The sequence below is a fragment of the Sturnus vulgaris genome, chromosome 1 (assembly GCF_052056855.1).
Source record: "Sturnus vulgaris isolate bStuVul1 chromosome 1, bStuVul1.hap1, whole genome shotgun sequence".
NCBI lineage: Eukaryota > Metazoa > Chordata > Aves > Passeriformes > Sturnidae > Sturnus > Sturnus vulgaris.
Window position 1 is genome coordinate 44,807,054 of NC_142243.1, and position 22,575 is coordinate 44,829,628.

Genomic DNA, 22,575 nt, shown 5'->3' on the forward strand with positions numbered 1-22,575 from the left:
TTCTGATTGTATCCTGTCTCGCCAAAGACTCACCACTGCCCCTGCACAAACCTACACTGCATTAGGGCAATGCCCAACATCAGCACATTACAATCATGCCTACAAAGATGTGCACACGGTGATTCTACACTAGAACAGCATCCTGACTGTGAAGTATCCCTGTGTGTAGGTAGAAAAAGCCAGACCTAACTCTGTATTGTGAAGGATCACACTGTACCAGGAACACATCCTACTTATTATTGCCTATAAACTACCCACCTCATCACTAGTAGCTAAAGAATAGTGACATAAAAAGAAGAGCAGGGGAAATGTCCCCCTTTCCCTGCAATAAGTCTTTAGGACTGTTTTACCCTTTTCTTTCAATTCACATTTGCCTCACTTTGTCACCACATTACACAGGCAAAGAAGTGAAATTGGCCCTTCTTGAACAGACAAAGTGCAATTGATTATGTGAAGTTAAACTGAGAATGAGTAGGTATGAGGGTGCTTGTCTCTATAAAATCCGGGATTGGGTCAATATGCCTTGGGTGGGTGGTGAAACCAAATTGCAGAGAAACCCAGAAACTGCAGCAGACCCAAGGGAGCATTCGATGCTCTGCAGTGGCAAAAGGCTGGCTCTGCTCTGCTCAGTTGTGGCCCAGTTGACCCTACAGAGGTTTGGGTTTTGCTAAGTTAGGAAATTATCTTGCTGAAATAGACTATGTCTGGAGCAATCACTGGCGTGAGAAGCAGATGCATTTGCAATATATAACTGGGTACCTGTGGCTACAAGGGTGGGAAATCATCCGTGTGTCAGCGTAGAAAACACTGCTGGTATTTTAACACGTACGTTGTACTGAATCCCTGTCCCGCTGTCCCCGTAAACACCATTGTGCTTTTCATTTGCCACATTTGCAGCAGCAGCAGCACGGAGATTTCCCCTGAAATGGGACTGCTGACCCAGCAGCCGCCGGACAATGTGACGGGTGCTCCCCGGCAGCACAAAGCCGCCCTTCCAGAAAGCCATCGCACAAAGCCGAAATCCCGCGCGGGCCCCAACCTGCTGGGCTCGGCACATCCCTGCCGCCAGAGCGGGGCGAGGCGGCCGGGCTGAGCGGCGGTGCTCGGCAGGCTGGAGCGACAGCATGCCCTTGCCGAGGCGCCGGTCGTCCTTCCTGGGGCAGCAGCCCTCTACCTCCACGGCGGAGAGCTCGGGGCCGCCCGGCCGCCGGGTGAGCGTCGGAGGTGGAGGGAGCCTGTCCAGACCCCCCGGCGTCTACGTGGGCACCGTCCCCACCGGCGGCGTGAGCAGCCTGGGCACCCGAGTGTCCCGTAGAGCCCTGGGCATCAGCAGCGTCTTCCTCCAGGGTCTCCGCAGCTCCGCCGCCGCCGTGCCCCTGGCCCCGGGGCTGGATAAGGGCAGGGGTCTCTCCTACGAAAGCCTGAATGGCTGCTTGGTGGAGTACATCGAGAAGGTGCGCGCTCTCGAGCAGGTCAACCAGGAGCTGGAAGAGCACATCAGAGTCTACCTGGACAAGAAGGCGGCCAGCGTGGGCAGCTGGGGAGCGCTGCGGGAGAACTGGGAGGCGATTTACCACCAGGTGAGCGCCGCAGCGCTGCCGGCAGCCGGGGGAGCGGAGGGATGGAGGGATGGAAGGAGCTGAGCGGGGCATCAGCAACGCCGGGCGGCCAGGGACCAGGCTGCTCGTCAGCGCCGTCTGATTGCAAGGCGCCGTGCCCGAAACAGAGGGTGTAAAATCTGTCTTCATGATAATTAGCATTATTATGCCTATTAAGCAGGAGAATTGCCTCGGGCATTGTGCGCATGGGAGCGATTGAAATGCACCCCAGGGCGCCGAAGACTGGGCTGATTAGAATGGGTGGGGTTTTTTTTCCTTCCCCCCCCCCCCCTTTTTTTAAAAATCTGTGGTTATTACACTGAGTATCAAAATTATTGAAAGAAACCTTCTAGGACTGAATTAGGTTATCTCTTAACATGATATCATTACAAGCAAGCTTTTTTTTTTTTTTTTTTAATCAGCAATTCAGAATTTTATTTTATTCCCTTGTCGGCTTAATAACATTTTCAAAAGCTCTGTTTATTTAAAAATAATAATTACGTGGCTACAAATGAGTTACTCCCTTCCTTTCCTTTGCCATCACCCCACTATCCCTTACTCCCACCTTCTTCATACAGCACGAATGTTTATTGTGGGGGTACAAAATGGTGTCTGCATTGACCTCATGGACAAGAAGGAGTTCCTGTTGCTGGCCAGCAAGGCCTCGCAGGCTGATGTCCTGCTTGCAGCAGGCACAGGGCTCTGTCTGCTGAGGTCTTGGTGCACCACACAAGCCTGGCTTCCCAGCTCCCAGCCAGTGGGAGCAGACAGCATTCCAAAGAACTGGAGTCTGGCATCTCTTCCCAGCAGCGCTTGTGCAGGCACAGAAAATGCCATCACTGGGACTTCAGAAAGCCTGAAAGGCAACTTCAAGTTGCCTGGGACAATTGTGTGTTTAACTTGGGCTGGCCAGTCTTACTTTGCATTTTTAGGGCTGGTCTTCTCCCAGAAGACTACAAACGTTCCTTGAACTGTGAATGTGTTGGCATAAGCTGTTGTACAAAGATGGTGTCAGCAGAAACACCCAGTTAAGCACCAGCTTTTAAAGTTGCTACCTTTTAGTATCAGTAAATGACGTTATTGTTTCCTAAGGAAGCAGCTGCTGAAGTAAAGGGATCTTCTGAATCTGGGTACAAAAAGCCATCTCCTTGAACCTATTGTCTCACTGGGGAAGATGGGGACTTTGATAGGGGATAGGGAATTAATCCTTGGCAGCCGCCACCCAGTGTTTTCCAGACGAGTATCCCATTTGTGAAGTTGTAGACTTCACCTGTAAATCCTATCAGGATTTATGGTTAAGACCAAAACTGTGGGACCATAGGTACTTTAGAAAGGACTGTTTGATTTTTCATTATATAAACCCCCAACATTACAGTGCAGATGAACGTGCTCAGGTAATAATTTTTCATCCAAATTGCTTTCCTTTCAACCTTTCTTTGTAGGCGTCCTTGCCACTACCTCTTTTTTATGAATGAATAAGAACATCTCATAATGAAATCTAGCCTGACTATTGGTCTTTTCCTATATGAAAATCAGAAAAAATAAAGCCATGTAGTAATAGCATTTGTGAGCATCATAGAAGAGAAAAAGACTAACATCATTCGTATCTATTTAAACTATCAAAACACATCAGAGAACACATAAAATTTTCTGAATTGCTTCAATTAAATCAATAAAAGAGGCATCACTTAGTGGGTTTTGTCTTTCACGGATGTGATCCAAGCTGTTATGTACAATTCTGATTAATAGATTTCTTTGCTTTTTTCATTAAGCATTTAACCAAAAATGAAAGTAGGACCCTATCCAGCCCAAACACCAATTGACTCATTCATTCTGGAGCTAATTGGCAAAATTATGCCAGCATCAACATCAAAACCATCACATTTATTAAAATAATGTCAAAATCAGTTGCTGCAGAAACAGGTGGAATCACACAAAGTCAGAACCATCCTGCCACAACACATCCCAAACAGAAAAGTAAAAGGCATTCAGGAGCAAGGTGTAGCAGAAATGAGAGACACCTGGCAGATACCTTCCTAAATGTAATTTTTGTAAATATATTCAGATTTTCTGCATGTCCACATCCACCTTGATTTCTTAAAGAGTGGCATACCCCGTTTTCAGGTTCTTGTAAAATCTGAGCACTCATTTCGATTCCTGGCCAGGCCCATGGGTTCAGTGGGGAGAGATGCCCAGCAGCCTTGGTAAAACCCCTTGTTGCCATTCGCATAAAGCAGCTATGAAAGTTTTGGGGAAAAAAAAACCACTCAATCAGGCATCTGATTTAGCCCAAGCACTCACAATAGGAACAGTTTTTGAACAAGAAGCAGCAAAGAAAAATGCACAGTTGAGAGGGAGTCTAAGCAGGAGCCCTCTCCTCTTGCCCTGCTAATGAGAAGACAAGGACATGGTCACAAAGGACTCTCCTGGTCTCAAAATCACAAATGTGACAGGCCCATCTCTGCTGTGGCACAGGAGAGACCCCATCAGACCTAAAGTCCCATTTCCCTCCTGCCCTTCCTGAGATGTGCTCCTGCATCCCAAATTTTGGGTAGTTGCATTGCCAGCAAAAACAGTTTGGTGCCAGCATATATCCCAAACACAGAGCTAAGGGAAAAACCATGTCAGTGAGTGACTCAGAGGGTGTGTGTGAGTGCTGGGTCCCTCAGGAAAAAACACTCGTGTTTCCTTGCAATTGTCAGACCTATGGCTGCAGCAGGGGATCACTGGTGGGAGCTGAATGATGGAATGCCACTATCCAGCTCACAGGGTTAATTATCCATCTGGGCAGCTGGCTTTTAGCAGAGCAGGTGGACGCACACTAGTTGGGACAGGCACAAAGTGAGAGGATTTTTGCAGGAAAAGAGGGAAAAGAGGAATCCATATGACAGAATTACAGTATCATGACAGAAATATAAATTTTTCTCCGTGCATACTCTTCTTCTCCAGGCTTCATCCTTGTCTTCTTGGGGAAATTCTATCTCTAATCAAATGTGTCTCTTCTGCAGAATAAGGGACTGTTTGCAATGGCAATTCCTTCCCAGGGAACAGGGCAGCACCTGGGAGAAGTGGATGCTTGAAACAATCTGAGTGAGTTTACAGAGAGAAAAGGGTAGCTCGGCCTCCATGACTGTTCAATTACGACTGCATGGGAGACACAGAGATTTTTTTTGTCTATGAGATGACATATAGTGGAGAACACAGGAGTAAACACAAAAGCAGAAGAAGGAATCAACATCCTGGACCAATTTTATCACTGCTCTGACTGATCATGACATCCTGTGAGTGGTTGGGAGCATTTGAAAGACCTCCAGAGCTTTTCTACAGAGCTACTTTAATTTGCACTTGGCGTTTCTATCAGCATTTAATCAGTGTGAATATTAAGCCTGGAGAATACACAGGTATAACAGCCTGAGGAATTGCCATTTGGACACACACCCACTAATTTATTTGCTACAGGGTCAGAAGAGCTGCTGAGTGTTTCTTGTGAGGCACTCTAGCACAATACAGTGTCTGTAAATGGGTGAAATAGCACTCTGCTACTCATCTAAGGGTACAACAAACTCACACAAAATGGCACAAAGCTTGATCAAGTGCCCTACAGAGGATGGCAGTGAATTAGTTTTAATTATGTTCTCTCAGCCACCTCCAACAGCAGAAATTTGGGCTGCCTTCACAGGCAGCTGTGAGGGGGTGTGAGGTTTTCTCCTTGTGCTTTGGCAACATTACAGTTTTACAGATCATTTCTTTAAGAGGTATGTCCTCCTTTGAGAACCAGGCATTCTTTGATGAAGTCCTGCGTACTTATAAAATATTTGATGCATACATGAAGTCGAATTTCCCTGGATGCAGCAGGAATCAGCAAAGGAGCCATCAATATCAGCCTCTCCCCAGGTATTATCTTTCCTGAGGCAATGCAACAAATGCTGCTCTTGCCGCTTTTGAGGTTTCTTTCTTCAGGCTCTGAGAAAGGGTTCAGCACGGAAAGCATGACCAAGACCATTAGGAATTTATTGCTTGGCAGTGGGCTGCAGGCTTTTAGCCTGATTTTATTTGTGAATTAAAACATGTTGGAGGCAATGGTCTGGTATCAACTATTTCCTTGCATGTGTGGAAGGAAAGACTAGATTGACATCTTCTGATCTTTCCCCATGGAGGCATTTGCTTTACTGGAGTGAACTTAAAAGCCAGAGAAGTTTCCATTACATGAATAATTAAACCATGAGATTCATTATCACAGGCCACACCTGAGGCCATGAATTTAGTAGCAGTCTGAAAAGGTTTAGACATTGGTAAGAATAGCAAAAGTATACAAAGCTAGAGATAAAGCACAGCTAAGAATTTGAAAGGCATAGTAAATCTTGCCCTGCCAAAGTTGGTCAAATCTCTGTTAAAAATCAGAAGTTGCTAGTCATCAGGGATAAGGAGTAAATTCTCCCTGTAAGCTGTGTATCACTTCACGCTTCATCAAGTCTGGCATCTACCCACTCCCTTGAAGCAGCTGTTTTATCCTTGATGCCAGTTGTAACCCAGCAAATGGGCCAGCATGTTGATGCAGATTTTGATGAGACTTTTCTTCAAAAAAATTAACATTGCATTTTCATGTCCATAAAATCACAATGAAATCAAAGAAAATTGTTTCTGCTTTGTAGTTAAGATGTTTAACACCATGAATATTCACTGTTAATTCAAGAGCTGAAAAACAACGTGATCAAAAGGTGTATGTGCATCACAGAACCAAGTGTTGAAAGACAATGTGTGAATGAAAGGAGCTGTTATTAGTAATAATATTTGCATTTTTTAAACTCTTCCCATTTGGCTCTTTGAATGCCACACGAGCATCAGCGACTTAAGCCCCCCAGAAGCTCTGTGAGGAAGGACAGCACTGCCTTCTGCTTTACAAGCAGAAGAGGCAATGTTTAAGTGCTTTCAGCATTGCAAGGCCTCTCATTCCCAATGGACACAAAGAAGGGTGTTTCCTAAACTGCTGCATCATGTGTTTTAGTATGTGTGTCAGCAAAGTGGCCACAAATCTCTCACTAATATTATGTGTTTGCATCCAGCTGTTGATAAATAGGAGAATTAAATCAAACAAAAGAGCCACGAGATGGAAGACTTAGATCTCTTCTTCTGGAGCCTAGGAAAGGGCTTTTACAGCTCATGCAAATCAGAGAGAATATCTCAGGAAAAATGGTTTGTACTATTTTAGACAGTATTAGAAACTACTGTCTAATTACTTACCCTTCAAGTTCACTGTCAGATTTAAAGGGTGCACAGGTGATTTCCAGGAGGACTGAAAAGTTTGTTTGCTTGTTTCCACTGCAAGTCATCCCTGAAGTCTTCCAAACATTACTTTGGGGTTTTTTTTATACCATTTATACTTACATGGCAGAGTTCAGGGTTTTGTGCAGTTTTGGAAAGCCCTTGGCTTTAGCTGTTGGTCTATGAAGAGGAGAGCCAGGGTATTGACTGAATCCTCAGGAGTATGGTAAAGACATTCACTGCAGAGCAGGTAAAAGTCACCTCAAATGCTTCAAGAAATCCACAAAACCACTAATGAAAAACGCTTTTAAAAACCAGTCTGTCTCCATATAGATGCAGAAATCCAGGCAGCAGCAGTTCACCAGCTATTGGCTGCTTCTGCTTTTGTTGCAGCCCAAAAGGCCTTTCACACTGGATTCAGCCTCTATTAACATTCGCTATTAAGGTGCCTCTGAGTGACACTGTGCAGCTCACAGGATTTAATGTTACTTTTGCTCACAGGATGTTCCCAATTCACTCAAAGACATAAATTTTGTCAGACTTTAGGTCAGATGTTGTAACTGTGCGAGATCCCTGCCAGAGGCAAATGGGTTTGTTTCAACAGAGCAAGGCAAATCCCAGGGCAGCATTTCTGCTCCTTGATTGAGTCAGGAAAAAAATGAAAGCTGCTGTGAAGATCCACACATGTATGAGTTGTCAGGAGGACAAAATAACTTCGGTAGGAAAAAAGAAAATAAAGAAAAATAAAAAGGTAGAAAAATAAAACAACGAAGACTTCAGAGCTTGTGTCAAAGAAGTCCTTCTACTTCTGTGCTGACTAAATGCCAATTCTCCATCCTTCAGGAGAAACTCAGGTGTCCTGGTGCAAGGGAATCTGAGGACAGAAGAGCAGCATGTCCCCAAAATCCCAGCTCTGTTCAGCTACTCTGAAATGCCACAGATGGACAACCCAGGATAGTTAGGATAGTGCTAGTAAAGTGGGGCTGCAAAAAATCAGGGAGAAGGAAATAAGGGGTTGAACAATGAAAAGCAGCCAGTTCTGTGTGCAAATGAGCACACAGAATTCTATTGTACTTGTGTGCTGCACAAGAGGGCTGGTTGGAGTGAGGGACCATCTCTTTGCCCACACCTGTGGCTTTCATGACATCTCTGACTCCTGTGCTTTTGCTGCAGTCCCCAATTTTCCCATGCCGAAATTGGGGCTTTTGTTTCCCCCTCCCCGAGAGGCAGTATTTACAGAACCCCTCTCCTCTGTCCAGGTGCAATTTTCATTAAATGTGTTAGAACTGGATGTCTCTGAGATGGCCTGTACCTCTATCATATTGTTTGGAATTGCCCAAGAAATCCCACACTTACTGAAGAAAAATAGGTTCCCCATGCGATGGTATGAAACAAGCTCCAGCCCCAGCCACCTTCCCTGTTTTCTCTTAGCAGTAGGTGAGAATGAAAAAAACCCGCTTTCTAAACTCTTGTTCCTCATCAGATTGAAAAGATGTAGAGTGCTTTTTAACTTCCTTATCCATTATGGACATAATGAATAGTGAAGGAACAGGTTACTTCTCCACATTTCTCCTAATCAGATGCCTTCAGTTATTACATATTTGTTGGTGCAAGCATTTGTAAGACATTTGGAGCAGTAAGCCACTCTCCATGAGGGTAAATGTTAATTACCACCTAAAAATGCTTCAGCCTTGCATGCTCACCTCCATTCCATCACCAAGCAGCCTCAGGGCAGGTGGGAATAAAGAGCAACAATCCCACTTGAGATCCACTTAAGATAACTTGTCTGGATGCAGCCTTGATGTTTCCACATTGCATGTTGTGTTTCACCTTGGAGGAGCAGAATGCTTTGGGTGATTTGCAATCTTAGTTACAGACTTAATTATCTAAGGAAAGATTTTTCTGCTTCAAGAACTCTACTAGCCAGCTTAAAAATCTGATCTTATTCATGAGGTGATTTAGTTTTAACTGCAAATCTTCATGGGTGTCTCGTGAAAAAGACCAAAGAAATGTTCAGTTTAGCTTTTCCAGAGTGACAGCGTGGATCATGGGATGACTGGAACTCCCCGACAGTTACTTGCAGAGGTCATCACTCTAAACATGGTACTGAATTCTTCATGTCTTTGGTCACCTCCATAGCTCAGTGCACATGTGATTCCAGGGCAGGCAGTGGTCTTTTTTTCCTTTTTCTCATTTTTATATAACCTTCCTGAATCACAACAACTGCTAAGTCACAAGACTTTCAGGTTTACTTCCCCCTCAAGTGCCTCTTGGACGTTAAGAGATACACCCCAGAGCCATAGCAATGATACTACAGTCTGATTTGCACGATCTTTCCAATCAGTGTAATAATCTTTGAAGGCTTCTCAGGTCTCATATCTATCGCAAGAGCCTAGAGGATCCCATAGGAGAAGGAAAACGACACTCTGGGAGCTGAGGAGGGCTCGCAGGCGGCATGAGCAACAAGTATTCCGTGGCTGCCTGAGGAGGACGACTTTGAAGAGGACTGCTGATATGGGAAGTAGAATAGGAACTGCATAAGTGCTGCTTAAATTGTATCTAGAAAATATAAGTGGGACTTAATTAATGAAAATACCTTGAGCACAGCAATGAATTTTGCCCGTTGCGAAGAGCTGGTGTTGCTACAAGAAGATGAGGGCTTAGGAGGAATGAGCAGTTTGAGGACAAATTACCGCCTATTTGCAGAGAATTTCTGAACTTATATGTACAAAAATAATTGATTAAGTTATATGGAATGAGTCACTTGAACAGTCCTAGGATAAAGGATTATTTTCAGAATCAAAGCTCTACATCTGCTTAAGATACATGTGCTGAAGCTCTTCATTGCTTGAGCTCTGTTGTATCTTTCTTCTAGGTGGGTGAAGCAGTCCTTGAAAATGCTCGTCTTATGCTGCACACCGAGAATATTCAAGCCTGTGCTGAAGATTTTAAAGACAGGTAGTCCTGTGGTGGCACCCAGCTGGCCACTTTCTCTAAACTTTGCCTTTGTGGACACTTAATTTGTAGGGGCGTAATGCTAGGGAGCAAAATAAACTTGTCTTTTAAGTTGCATATTCATATTCAACACCCTGATTTGGGAGAAAAATGATGATGGTGCTAACATTATTTTGGAAGATTCTGAAGATTCATAGTAACAAAAAATGTACACAAGTACAAGCAAAATGACCTAAGCTATTCTTAACACAGACATTTGTCTTAACGCAGACATTGGTCTCTCACTGAGACATCAGTATTCATTCAGAATTGGGTTGACATTTTATAAAGGCTTTATAAAGGCTTTATAGTTGTAATTTTCAGTACTTCAGTACGAAAACCAAGTATTTTTGGAAGTAACAATCATTCTGCTACAGTCACAAAGTAAAAACTGTACTGCTACAGACATCAGGGTTGAAATGTTAGACCAGAAAACAGAAATGGGCTGCGCTGATTTTCCTTTTCTTTACTGAGCAAAATAAGTAATTGAAGAAGATTTTAAACACTGGCAAACTACTTTTTAATTGTATTTCTGTTTGAAAAGCCTGATAGTCATGATAGTGCATGAAGCTCTTAAGATTTTAGTCAGGAGACATGATCCTTCTAGCTTTTTTTACTCATAATGGTCTCATTCATTTACAAACAGCTTTTTGCAAGTTCTGACACAAAAAACATACTTCAAACAAATTGATTTTTATATCCTATGGTTTTTACCATCCCTTAAACTTCATTTTCTCTCTTTCTGACATTATTTTATTTAATCGTAAAACCAAAATGTGTTAATCATTCTTAAGTTTGCCTTTTATTTCAGAAAGGTGCAACTGTGAAATACTCATTTGGCTTCACATCCAGCAAGTTACATTCATATTTTATGTAGTTTTACAAAAATACTGTTTAGAAGTGTCTGACTTGGACAAGCAGTCTACATAACAAAAACAATGTTGAATCAATCTACCGCACAGTGAAAGTTCCTGGGATCAGCTGCCACTCTCCCAAGCTTTAAACTCCAGCAATAAAGGTGCCTATCAAGAAGCAAAGTGTTTATGAAGCGGGCTCCCAGCTGTTCCCAACTAACCTGCCAGCCCCTCCTGTCTAACATTCCTGGCCACCTGGTCACCAGGTTAGACACGTTTGGCACAAATGTCTTCCACCCAAGGAGATTCACAATGCAATCCACATTTTCAATGGAAAGCCTAAAACAAAAAGGTACAAATAAGAGCAGTCCTGCAGAATAGAAACTGCATGCCAAAATTTCCCTACCATTACAGCCATGGTTTGGGGAGGAGCAGTTTGTTCCAACACCAATTCTAGCTGACAAACCAACCACAGAAATTTCCTCTTTATTTTGATACTACTGGGATTTGGTCTTAGGGATGGGCCAGGGCCCTGGAACATAGATGAGACTTGCATCAGCATGTCTGTTAGAAGTAATGCTTGATGTGCATGTTTTTTCTTTAACCATTGCTCTAAAAGGTTTTTATGTAGACAAGTGAGTAAGTATTCTCATTTTACAGCCAAGACAATTGAGAAAAAGCCACCCATGGTGATACTGTATATAAATATCAGATCTAGCAAGAAACCATGAGCCTCTCCATGCTTTTTCTGGAATCCTATCAGGTTGATAACCATCGTAGCACATACTGCTAACTTGGCCTGTTTTCTTACACTCTGAATTAATGACAGGGCACTTCAGGCAGTTAACTTCAAGTATGAAGAGATAAGGTGAAGCAAAGTATACTGTCTGTGTTTCTGTGCCTCTGTGTGGGACACATTCACTAATTAGCAGAAATAGTGTGATTCAGGAAAAAAATACAATTCTTACTTGCTGAGCTGTGCTGTGTTGAAGTTTGGCTTCTTTTTTTTTTTCTCTGCAGGTATGAAAATGAGCAGCCATTCAGAAAGGCAGTGGAAGATGAAATTAATTCCCTATATAAAGTGATTGATGATGCTAATTTAACTAAAATGGATCTGGAGAGTCAGATAGAAAGCATGAAGGAAGAACTAACTTTGCTGTCAAAGAATCATGAAGAAGTAAGTCCAGACTCAGGACACTGCAAAGTCAATGTGTGCCTGTTTCATCTGGTTGGTATCATACATCTAGTGCAAAGCAAATATTAAAAACTCCACCTGCCATGTCTGGGCGGGGGGATTTTCCTGAAACCTACTCCTATTTCCTCCTTCTGTTTTAACTCAGAGGACTAACCCCTGAGACATTATCAAATTACTTACACGTAGGTGTTAAGCCTTTCTCATTTGATAAATGTGACATGGAACAGATGCCATCCCTTCATTTCTTGTCAGACACCACATGATGGTCAAGGGGCTGCACAGTCATGCCCACAGTATGTGGGCATCTCAGCAGTGAGATCTGATGGAAGGAGAAAGTGCATGTGCAGTGCACCAGCTCTGGTCCTGCTGCACTAATGCTGAGCATTAACCAGGTTCTTAGGAAAATATCCTGCTTGGCTTAGCAAGGTTCCCAAAATTTAGTCTCTCTTGAGAAGCACAACACTGAAGCAAGTCACGGGGACAGTGACATGAAGGAGTGGCTCTAAAAAATCATCATCAAAGGTGCTGGCAAAAGGAGGTTTAATATGAGATGTAAAAGTGCAATTTAACTTTGATGGCAAGGTTAATTTTATTGCTTACTATATAAAGAAGCTCACAAAGGAAAATTGGATTAGAATCAATCTAGAATGATTTATATGGAAATCGAGGATGCAGAGAGTAAAGTTTCTAAAAGATAAAGGTTCAAAATGGTTAGGGGAGGCCATCCCATTGAGTCAGGAGGTTCAGAGCAGACCCCCTTGCTTTCTAAACTCCTGATGGAGATTAGGTGCACATGAGTACAAACTTTACCTCAGACTTGGTCAATGGTTTATAGCTAAGCGATTTGTCACCTGATCGCTGACTAATTTAACATTTACAAAATAATCCAATAGGATTTCCTCTAAGCACAGCAGTAACTTAACTGTAGATCTGGGATACTACTATTCATACTATACTTGCTATAGGGTATTTAAACCAATTCACACATTCACATAAAAAGACATGAGGAAGTTTGTACAAAGGTGCCTGTTAAAAATTTCCCTCAAGTTCAGTTGAGGGAACACTCACACTTGAATGCAATACTCAAGTCAGATTCTTCTGCATTTCTCAGCAGATGAGGCCTTGAGGAATAGTGGGGATATCCCAGGCCCCACCATCAGCATTTGGCAACAAGTATTAGAGTACTGCAAACTTACTGTCAGCTCTGAGAGGTGTCCCAGTCAGAGGGAGATTGCTGCTCACAGCCCACTGCAGTCCAGGAGATCTCAAAGGGCCTCACTCAGTCACTCACTGTCCCAAGACAATTGGCTCCAGTCATCTGTCACCCTCCATCCTGGCTGTAATCCAAGATGGTAATTACTGGAGTTTTCCTCAGAAGTCTAGTAACAAAAACATTGTTCCTCTTGGGCTATGATTCAGGCAAATAATATTCCAAGGTTATGCTAGGATAGCTGACTATCATGTCCCCTTCTTTTGTTAGGTAGCAGAAGCTCCTAGGAACAGACATTGTTTCTGATAAACTCAAGGGAAGCTTAATTGCCCAGGAGCCATTGATTGATTAGGGGTGAGATCTATAAAGAATTCCTGAAAACACAAAGTGGCCCAAACAGGTGGAGAGGATGCACCACCACAGACAGGCAGCCAGAAGAGAAGCCCATACTACCCAATTTTGCAACACTTTCCCACCTACTCACTGCATTCACCAACACTATTTGTGTGAAGGTGGTTTACTTCCTTTAGCAGGGATTTCAGGATTGAACACAAATCAACATCTTTATTCATGGGGACTTGCATATGGAGCTGTTACTAATCCCTCATAAGGGACAGCAGGCAACTGTGCTGGTGGCTGAAAAGTAAGATAGAGCTTGAATTGTGATTAAATTCAAGCTCTATCTTGAAAGGCTCACAAAAGCAAGATACTATCCTACTTTACATTTCTAACCAGTAGTTCCTCCTGTCACAAGATTTCAGCAACACAGGCTTGACAAGATGAGGTAGCATCACCAGCTCCCTGCTTGAATCAGTCTAATTCCAAGGCTGGCATTTTGTAGAAAATAACCAATGGCTTCATCACCAGTGCATGGCAGGAGAAGATGGAAGTTGTTTTAGATAAGAGAGTAAAGAGAAAATAGATAGAAATAAACAAGATCCTCTTTAAACTTCCAAGTAATGCAATGAATGCTGTGAAACCAGAAAAGCTGGTGCTGCTGCTGTTCTCTGTCTGTAGCTATGGCATAATGTCTATCTTGATCCTCATGTAGCCAGCAAGGAGCCCTTTCAGAGTGGAAAGATGCCCTTTTCTTTATCTTTTGGGAGTACCTGAGCATTTGCAGAACCACTTCAGCACAGGCCTGGTTTTCCCATGGCAGAAACATCAGGGGAAGCTGCTTAAGAGAAGTCACAGAATAAAGGCTAGAAGCAACTATTGCTGAGCTCTGGCACAATAAAGTCCCAAGGACTTTCCTGAACTAATTCAAACCTTTCTTTTCGCTGGTGCTCCAACTAGCAAATCCATGCCAAGTCCTTTTGAAGCTTTTGTGAACTTGGAGTGGGAACATTTTGAGGTTCTCATCCATTTTTCCGCTATTGTCACTGTCAGGGCCATTGCTTACAATATAATTCCCAGATGCTTTTACACTACTTTTTTGTGTGTGTGTGTGTGTGTGTGTCAATAACACAGATAAACAGGTTGATATAAAAGGATTCAAGTGCCAGACAGTTAAGATACATGTGAAAATCTCATTAATTCTTGTGTTCCTGAACATGATGTACAACTGATGTGCTACCTTTAAGTGCGCAATTCTAGACCTGCTAATTCTCTGTTGATTACATGTTTTTGGAGCACTTAAATGTAAAGAAGGAACTGAATGCTGCCACAGAGGAGAATCCTCTTCATCTAACATGCACATGCATAAAACACACACTTGTCTCACACAAGCTACGAGGCTGTAGAGCTCCTGCTGTTTTGCATATCTTGTATCTTCCAGTAGATGCAGGCCCATGCTTCTGCATGGTGCAGCAGCAAGGGAAGAGTTTTTGATATCCTCTAAGCTGTTAGTTCATTGGCCCAAAGTCTACACTGCAGCTTTGGCTTTACTGGCAATATATGTAGTGATTTCGGGTCCCAGCTGCACAGCATGCACGTGTCAAGCACTGGCTGCTGGAGAAACTTGCCACTGTTGAGAGGGCTGCTCCAGGTACTGCCTTGGTGCAGGGCTTCAGTATCCTTCCACCAAGGGGAAATCTCTTCCAGTACCCTAGATCTGCAGGAAGAGACCCCATGCAGAAGCAAGGCAAATCCACATCTGAAAAAGAAACCCTTCAGTGCACTAAATCATTAATGTAGAGATACCTTTTGGGACCAAATTGAATTACTCTCTGTTTGTGGGACCAAAAGAGCTCTTCCTTGAGATTCTCTGAAGATACCATTCAATTGTCCAGTTCACTTTCTTTATGTTTGCTATTTTTGTTCAAGGATGTGAAGGTATTATACAAGCAGCTTGCTGGATCTCAGCTGGAAGAACTTGATGTTCCCCTGGGAAGTGGCCTGGATGACATTCTGGAAAAAATCAGAATCCACTGGGAGAGAGACATTGAAAAGAATCGTGCTGAGACAGGTGCCCTGCTCCGTACCAAGGTCAGCACTGTAACCCACTCCAACATCACAGCATATCAAGCAAACACAAAATCTCTCTAATATTTTGCAATATCTTTGAGGGTTGGGTGTTTTCTAGGTTTTTTTGAAACAGAAAAGATGTTAAGAATCTAAAGTATTTTGGTCCAAGTCCAAAGGATAATGCACTTATAAATATAAAGGCTTTCTTGGGATGCACAGAGTTAAACATTGGTGGAAATGGCCCTGCTCATATCGTAGGTATCTGTGGGAACCTTTCAAGGGCTCTGAATTGTTGGCTAAGGAAAACAAACTTAATCAGTTGATACATTCTGTGTAGGATAAGCCACTGTTATTACCCTCTTACTAGGACTTCCTCCACTTAATAATTTACAGGGGTCTATAAATAAGAAGGGCAGAACACATTGCCCTCTGCACTATAGACTCCTTGTTGGTTTCTCCCCGATATTGTTTCCTTTGGCAGCAGTGGGAAAACTAGATAATAACTTTGAAATGAAAAGTGATAATAATAGTCATTCCCTTTAAACAGGGATTTTCCTCTCCTGAGACTGTCTGAGACAGCCTTTTAATGCAGCTTTTTCTGTCACGAGGGATCCCTCATTTTCCAAAGTGTCTGGTTGAAGTAAGTGTTTTTGCAGGGCTGAAGCATTAAGTTTCAGTGGATGATCCTATATGTTTGAAGCCATCTCATTCTGAGTTGGCACCGAGTTGGCAGAGCATGACAGAGTAAATCAGGAGAGCCACAAAGATGGTGAAGGGCCTTGAGGGGAACCCTGGTGAGGAGTGCCTGAGGCCACTTGGTTTGTTCAGTCTGGAGGAGACTGAGGGGAGACCTCACTGCAGTCTGCAACTTCCTTGTGACAGGAAAAGGAGGGGCAGGCACTGACCTCTTCTCTGTGGTGATCAGTGACAGGTCACCAAGGGAATGGCCTGAAGTTGTGTCAGGGGAGGCTTAGGTTGGATGTTAGATGAAGGTTCTTCACCCAGAGGGTGGTCAGACACTGGAACAGCTCCCCAGGGAAGTGGTCACAGCACCAGCCCAGCAAAGTTCAAGAAGCATTTGGACAATGCTCTCGAGCACGTGGTGTGACTGTTGGGGATGGTGCTATGCAGAGCCAGGACTTGGACTCGATGACCCTTGTGGGTTCCTTCCAGCGTATTCTGTAATTCTGTGAAATCGTAACTGCAGCAGCACTGTTGAAATACTTAGCAAAACCATATAAACATATCCCCCCTCTTCCGAGACAAAGAGCTGCCATGAGAGGTGTAGGGGGTATCCAAGGCAAACAGTGAGAAAAAACAACAAAACCAAGAAATATGTTTCAAACATACGTGCAAGCTCTGAGCTAATTTTCAAAATAAAGAAGAAAAATCCTATGACAACAGTGATACCAAAATTGCTAGGAAACAATACAAGAAGGCAAACAAAGGGATTTATCCTAGAGGTCCCATCAAGTTTGTGAGAATGCCAGACTTATTAAGCAAAGTTTTTGTAAACTTAGTCTGTGGAGCCTGATTTTCAGCTCATACAGTCCAGAGAAGTGAGTGACACTAATAAACTACACGAGCCTGGAGAGTGCCTCCATACAAAGCACATACAGCCCTGAAAAGCCAGGGCATCCTCAGCAGCCTCTTGAGCTTTCCCCAGAAAAATCTGTTCCTGACCCACTGCCAGGTTTCAGCAAAATGAGCTGATGGCACCAAATTCTTCAGTGTTTCCACTTGCCTGTCCTGCTTGTTCCTCCTCCTCCTGTGCAAAAACACCCTTATAACTTCTTTCTTCCTATTTCTTTCATATCTTCAATATCTGGTCTTTTAGCTGCTCAGAGATATGACTTGGGGTGAAAACTGACAGCTCCTAATAGCTGCTCTATCATGTCTTTGATACCCAACCCACCTCTACTCAGCCATCTTGGCCTAAGCTCTTACTAGTTTCAGTTGTTCCTGTTTTGGTTTGATTTTTTTACTGGAACAAAGAAGCGGAATATCACAGATTTCTGGAATGACCAGTTTTGGTTCTGCACAGGTTCTAGTAACACATTCTAGGGAGGTTTTTTCCACAAATAAACCCAGATGATGCAGTTTCGTGTCTTATATGTCCTACAGACACAGATCGATTCAGATTACTACTATGTATACAGATGGCAAGAGTTTAGCTTTTATTGAATAAGCTTGTGGTTTTATATCATCTTTTGTGGTTAAGTTGAACCATTTGGTTATCCACACAGTGAAAAGTTTGCCCTTACTCTTTTGTGACATCACAGGAAGGAAAGCAGTTCCCTGCACTCCTTTGCTCTTCATTACCAGTTTTTTCAGGTCGTCTCTGTGAGGTTTTCCTTGGTCTCTAATATTTTAATTTCCTTTTTCTGCACCTACTCTCTGGTGTACCTGTGACAAGCTCAGACCAAGGTGTTTCAAATTATGTCCTAGCACTTACTTAGACATGAAGGCAGTATTTTTGTTATTTTCTGACTAATTACCATGCTTCATTTGCTTTGTCTTGTGACTAGATTAGCAGTCTTGGTTAGATTTTTCAAGGATATTTGGGCACCAAAACACATCAATTTAAATTCGTACCTATGGAGTTTTACATGGGCCTTTTTTAGATGAGTAACCTCAAAACTCAAGTCCATTGGTTTCACCTGTGCACTTTTTCATCTGTAGCGGTCAAAATCTTTCCCCAAATTGACACAAGTCAATTGCCTTGCAAGACATGCATGCTATTTAATATTTTTCCCGGGAAAGATGCTTAACTTACTGATGTGCTGTTCATTCATGTAGTTTGATTCCACACATCCATCCCTGCTCATTGCTAATCTCTATGGTTTTCTATTATACATAAATCTTTCTAGTTCATGCTTCATTCCCAATGCAGTAGACCTTGAGGCATCAAGCTATTAAGCTTCTGTCTTAATGGAACTAGACCTTAATTTTCCTCTTCATTTTCTGTCTCTTGACCAGCTGTTGATCCATGGAAATGTTCTGCCCTGAGCACACAATTACACAGCTTTCTCTGTCGTCCTCATAAAAGGTTCTGAAAAATCCTGTGAGTTATGCCAGTTGTTTCTCCCTTTTTTGCTACTTTGCTAAAACTTTCCCAGAACTCTCAAGAGCTTTTCAAAATAACTTTCTTTCCTTAGATACCATGCTGATCAGCTCTGGGTGTTGGTGTTCCATTCCTAATCATTCTTTCATTATCTCTATTTCATGAAAAACAGACTAATGAGTGATTCTGTGCTCATGCACAATGCTTGGCTGGAACTGTACAAATATTTGAAATCCACAGATTCCTAGGAAACTCAAGCACCAACATGATAAAGACTTAGGAAGAGTATTTCATCCTTTCCCTCCATTAATCCAGTTGTTTGTGGTCACCACAGGTATAGCCTTTCCCTTATGCAGCATCTCAGGAATAGGAAGAGTCTCCCCAGAAAACATGAATTGCCTAGTGAAGAAGACACACAGATTACTTCTGCACTTCTCCACAGAAGGAACCCCAAAGCTGAGGCCAAGTGTCATGCCCAGCAGCACCCTACACATGGACACTTGGGGCTGCTAATCCTGTAAAGGAGAGTGGGGAAACCTTGTGTGTCCCAAAAGCTTTAGAGCACTTTCAGTGTGTGCTCCTCCTCAGTGTTGCTTGTGTCCTCCTCGGTGTTTAGGACCTGATGCACCATCTCCATCTACTCCATCTGTCTGTTCTAACATTCGCACCACTAAGGTCAGATTCACAGCTTAAGGTAGCTCCTGGAAGAATTTCAATGCCACCTGCAGTGAGGGCAAGCTGGATTTATAGGTAGCATTTGGGCCATCAGCAGGTAAATGTGAAAGCCAGGCTTCAGGTAATGGGTGTAGGCTATAAATATAGATGCAAAGGCACCTCACCTTCCTCTTGTATCTCTTTAAAAGGAGGCATTTGCAGTCCTCATAGCTTAAGAAGGTGCAGACCAGACTCTCAACAAAATTTAGGAGACATAATTTACTGAAGAGTGGTAGGTCCATGATCACTGGTTCACCAGGAATAGTCAGGTAGAATTATGTGTCTCTGAAGCACAAGCCCCAAGAAAACATTTCCAAAAAACACAGGATCTGTGCAAATTTGCTGGAAAGGACAGGTTTGGTGCTTGGATTGAAATTCAGCCCTCTGCAACACAAGTTCTTAATTCTAAATTTCTGTTTGAGACTTAACTGGTATTGCAATGACCTTTTTCCATTGAGATTATTTCATTCACAATATGCAATGAGGTTATTGCATTCACAATGTGGGGTTCACATGGTAGTACAAAAAAAACCCCTATTTTTGGTGCATGGTCCTAGATTTTTTAAAATCCAATCTTACTTTTAAAATAAAAGAATGCATAATCAGAAAAGTAGAACAGGGTCAAGATGAAGTTTCAGAGTGCAATGGAAGCATTTTGCATAGTTTAATTTTAACATCAACCACAAGAAATGTAGGTTTTGACTGAAGAATTGTGTTTTCTAGAGACCTCAGAGGTCTGGGCTGAAAAACCTTGATATAAGCCCTTATTAAAAAGTATAGAAATTCTATTTTTACTAAGGTACTTTTTCCTTCACCTATTTTCAAGGAACCTGAACTAAACACATATAAAACCTCCTAAGCCACAACAGTGGGAAACAGCATAATTAACTTATGACTTAATTAATAGAAACTTTTTTTTACCCCTGTGATATGACTTGCTGTATGACTCATAGAATCTTATGTGCAAAATTAAGATGTGAGTAGTTCTGAAGACACACAACTTTTAAATAAATATTTTAGTATGGCTATAAAATGAACAATTATAGCAATGTTTTCTCTTTAGAGATAATTTTAAACATACAAGTATGAATTCTGAACAGCTGTTGTTGACACAGATAACATAAGTATGCTTGTATGCATAAGCCATTTTACAGTAAATGCCTAGAAAATATGATGATTTTGACACTAAGAAGTATCCTGAATTGTTCAACCGAGGGATTTAATACACAGGAATCAAACTTAGAGTCAGAATTGTCACAAACTGTGAAAATATTACTGTCGGTTTGTTATGTAAGGGAGCTAAACAACAACTTGTGTAGGTTGTGATGACAGTCGCCTTCTTTCACCAGCAACAGGCTGAGGCGACAGCTGCTGTGCGAACCCAGGAGGAGGAGCTGGTGGAGGGCCTCAGAACGGAGTTCCATGAAACCGCCTGCAAAATACAGAGCCTGCAAGCAGAAACCGAATCTTTGAGAACCTTGGTAAGGAAATGCTGGGTTTTCAGTGGATGTAGTTTCTGTGAACTCAGCCTTCTGAGGGGAACATTCCTGTCTTGGGATGCAGAGTTAAGAATTAATCCCGTTCTCCGCCAGATACTGTTTCCAGAGAAGCCAGATATTTCTGAGCTCCTTTTGATTGAAATGGTGCTCTAGGTGTACCACATTTGACAACCAGAATCCAAATTTCCATCTTTGGTATATTCATATTCAATCTCACTGAGATTACTTGGTAGTGTAGTACTAGACAATATGAGGAATTCTGCACCTTGTAAAAGTACTTCAACTTCTGTAATGATAATACCTTGATATCAAGGTATCTAAATAAAGAAATTCTCAAAATGTATACAGTCAGTAGAGATATTGGCCAAACACGAATAAAAATCACTGTGAAGCATATGGAAATTGACTGATTTATTGTCTGCTGTCCTGCCATTGCAGAAGAGGGGTCTGGAGAACTCTTTATATGACGCCAAGCACTGGCACGACATCGAACTGCAGAACCTAGGCTCTGTCATTTCCAAGCTGGAGGCAGAGATGGGAGAAATCAAAGTAGAAACTGAGCAGCAGCAGAGGGATCGTGAAAATCTGCTGACTAGCAAACAACAGCTGGAGAAAGACATTGCTGCATATCACTGCCTCCTGGATGGAGAGCAAAGCAGGTACTTGTCCTTAAAAGGATTGAGAACATGCTCCCTGGGAAGGGGTTGTGAGGTTGCTGGAAGCAGGAGGACTGGAGTGCTTCTCATGTTTCATAAGGCTGGCTGGTAGATGGTGAGGTTTGGAGAAGCTGCCAAATGGGAAGAACACACCAAATCCTACCAAACAGAGATTCCTAATGTATTGGAGATGGGTGGTTTCCAGCACTACCACAGGACATGGTTTGGGAACATGCCATGACTTTCACTTCTCTGAAGGTTTGAGATGTGATATTAAAAGGCTACTACCAGGGGCTACATTAGTGGCTGCAAAGCAGATGTGTTGTTTTTTCTTGATTTGAATACATTATGCCATCCCTCCCGCAACACAGTCCAAATATTATAGCTGTGATCCTGGGAAAACTCCCTTTCTAAGCTTGTAAGTTCTCCCTGAAGTCCAAGGATGGAATCTGGACCAGTGACTGTAGCTTTTGTGAAGAAATGTGGTTCCAACTTTTACGATTTTTCCTCTGGGAACACTTTTACAGTGTTTGGATTGCTTGGTTGGGCTTTTCTGAGATCCTTAATCACCCTTAGTCATGGAACCTCTGAGAATCTGATCCACAGATTTTAACTTGCTCTTCTGCTCAGGCCAGAGAGAATTTTAAAATAATCAAATCTTGCTGAAGCTGGTGAGATTTCACCAGCTGAACTAAGGATAAGACCTGGTTGTGCAATTTTCCTGTTTGTAGTAGTGACCAATTTTTTTTTTTTTTTTACTTTCAGCTGATTATGAAACTCCTAGCCCACAGAAGACCATTGCCATTAATGCAAAAGATGTCACTGCCAATTATGTTCGTGGAAGATAAAAACCCATCAAAGCAGCCTGCTTTATTCAGTTTGATGCAATAATCAAAGTAGGTTGTAGCTTGAACAACTTTATTAGACCCTCTTCATGTAATTGCTTTGCTTACAGATTTCAATTTACTCATGTTGTTAAAATTATAATAAAAATAAAGAATATCAGGCTTTTGTTTGATTTTTTCTTTCCTTCCAGCATTTTTCTTGATAGCTGGAGGGGGTTGGATTAAGAGTATTGGCTCTCCATTTCCTACCAAGTAAACTCTTTCTTTTCACAGTACAA

General features: G+C 42.4%; 1 protein-coding gene across 2 annotated transcripts; it reads left to right on the plus strand.

The window, feature by feature from the left end:
- Positions 1–1,073: 1,073 nt before the first annotated feature.
- On the plus strand, positions 1,074–22,459 carry BFSP2 (beaded filament structural protein 2). Of its 2 annotated transcripts, XM_088165202.1 has the most exons (8): positions 1,074–1,580; positions 9,222–9,376; positions 9,735–9,818; positions 11,729–11,885; positions 15,379–15,540; positions 20,647–20,778; positions 21,235–21,455; positions 22,218–22,459. In XM_088165202.1, the coding sequence occupies exons 1-8, from the start codon at positions 1,125–1,127 to the stop codon at positions 22,219–22,221; spliced, it is 1,371 nt and encodes a 456-aa protein (XP_088021328.1). In that variant the 5' UTR covers positions 1,074–1,124; the 3' UTR covers positions 22,222–22,459. The 2 variants fall into 2 exon arrangements, with proteins under 2 accessions (XP_088021328.1, XP_014733898.1); XM_014878412.2 differs by lacking the exon at positions 9,222–9,376 and having other exon boundaries at positions 1,110–1,580; positions 9,736–9,818.
- The last annotated feature ends 116 nt before the right edge of the window (positions 22,460–22,575 follow it).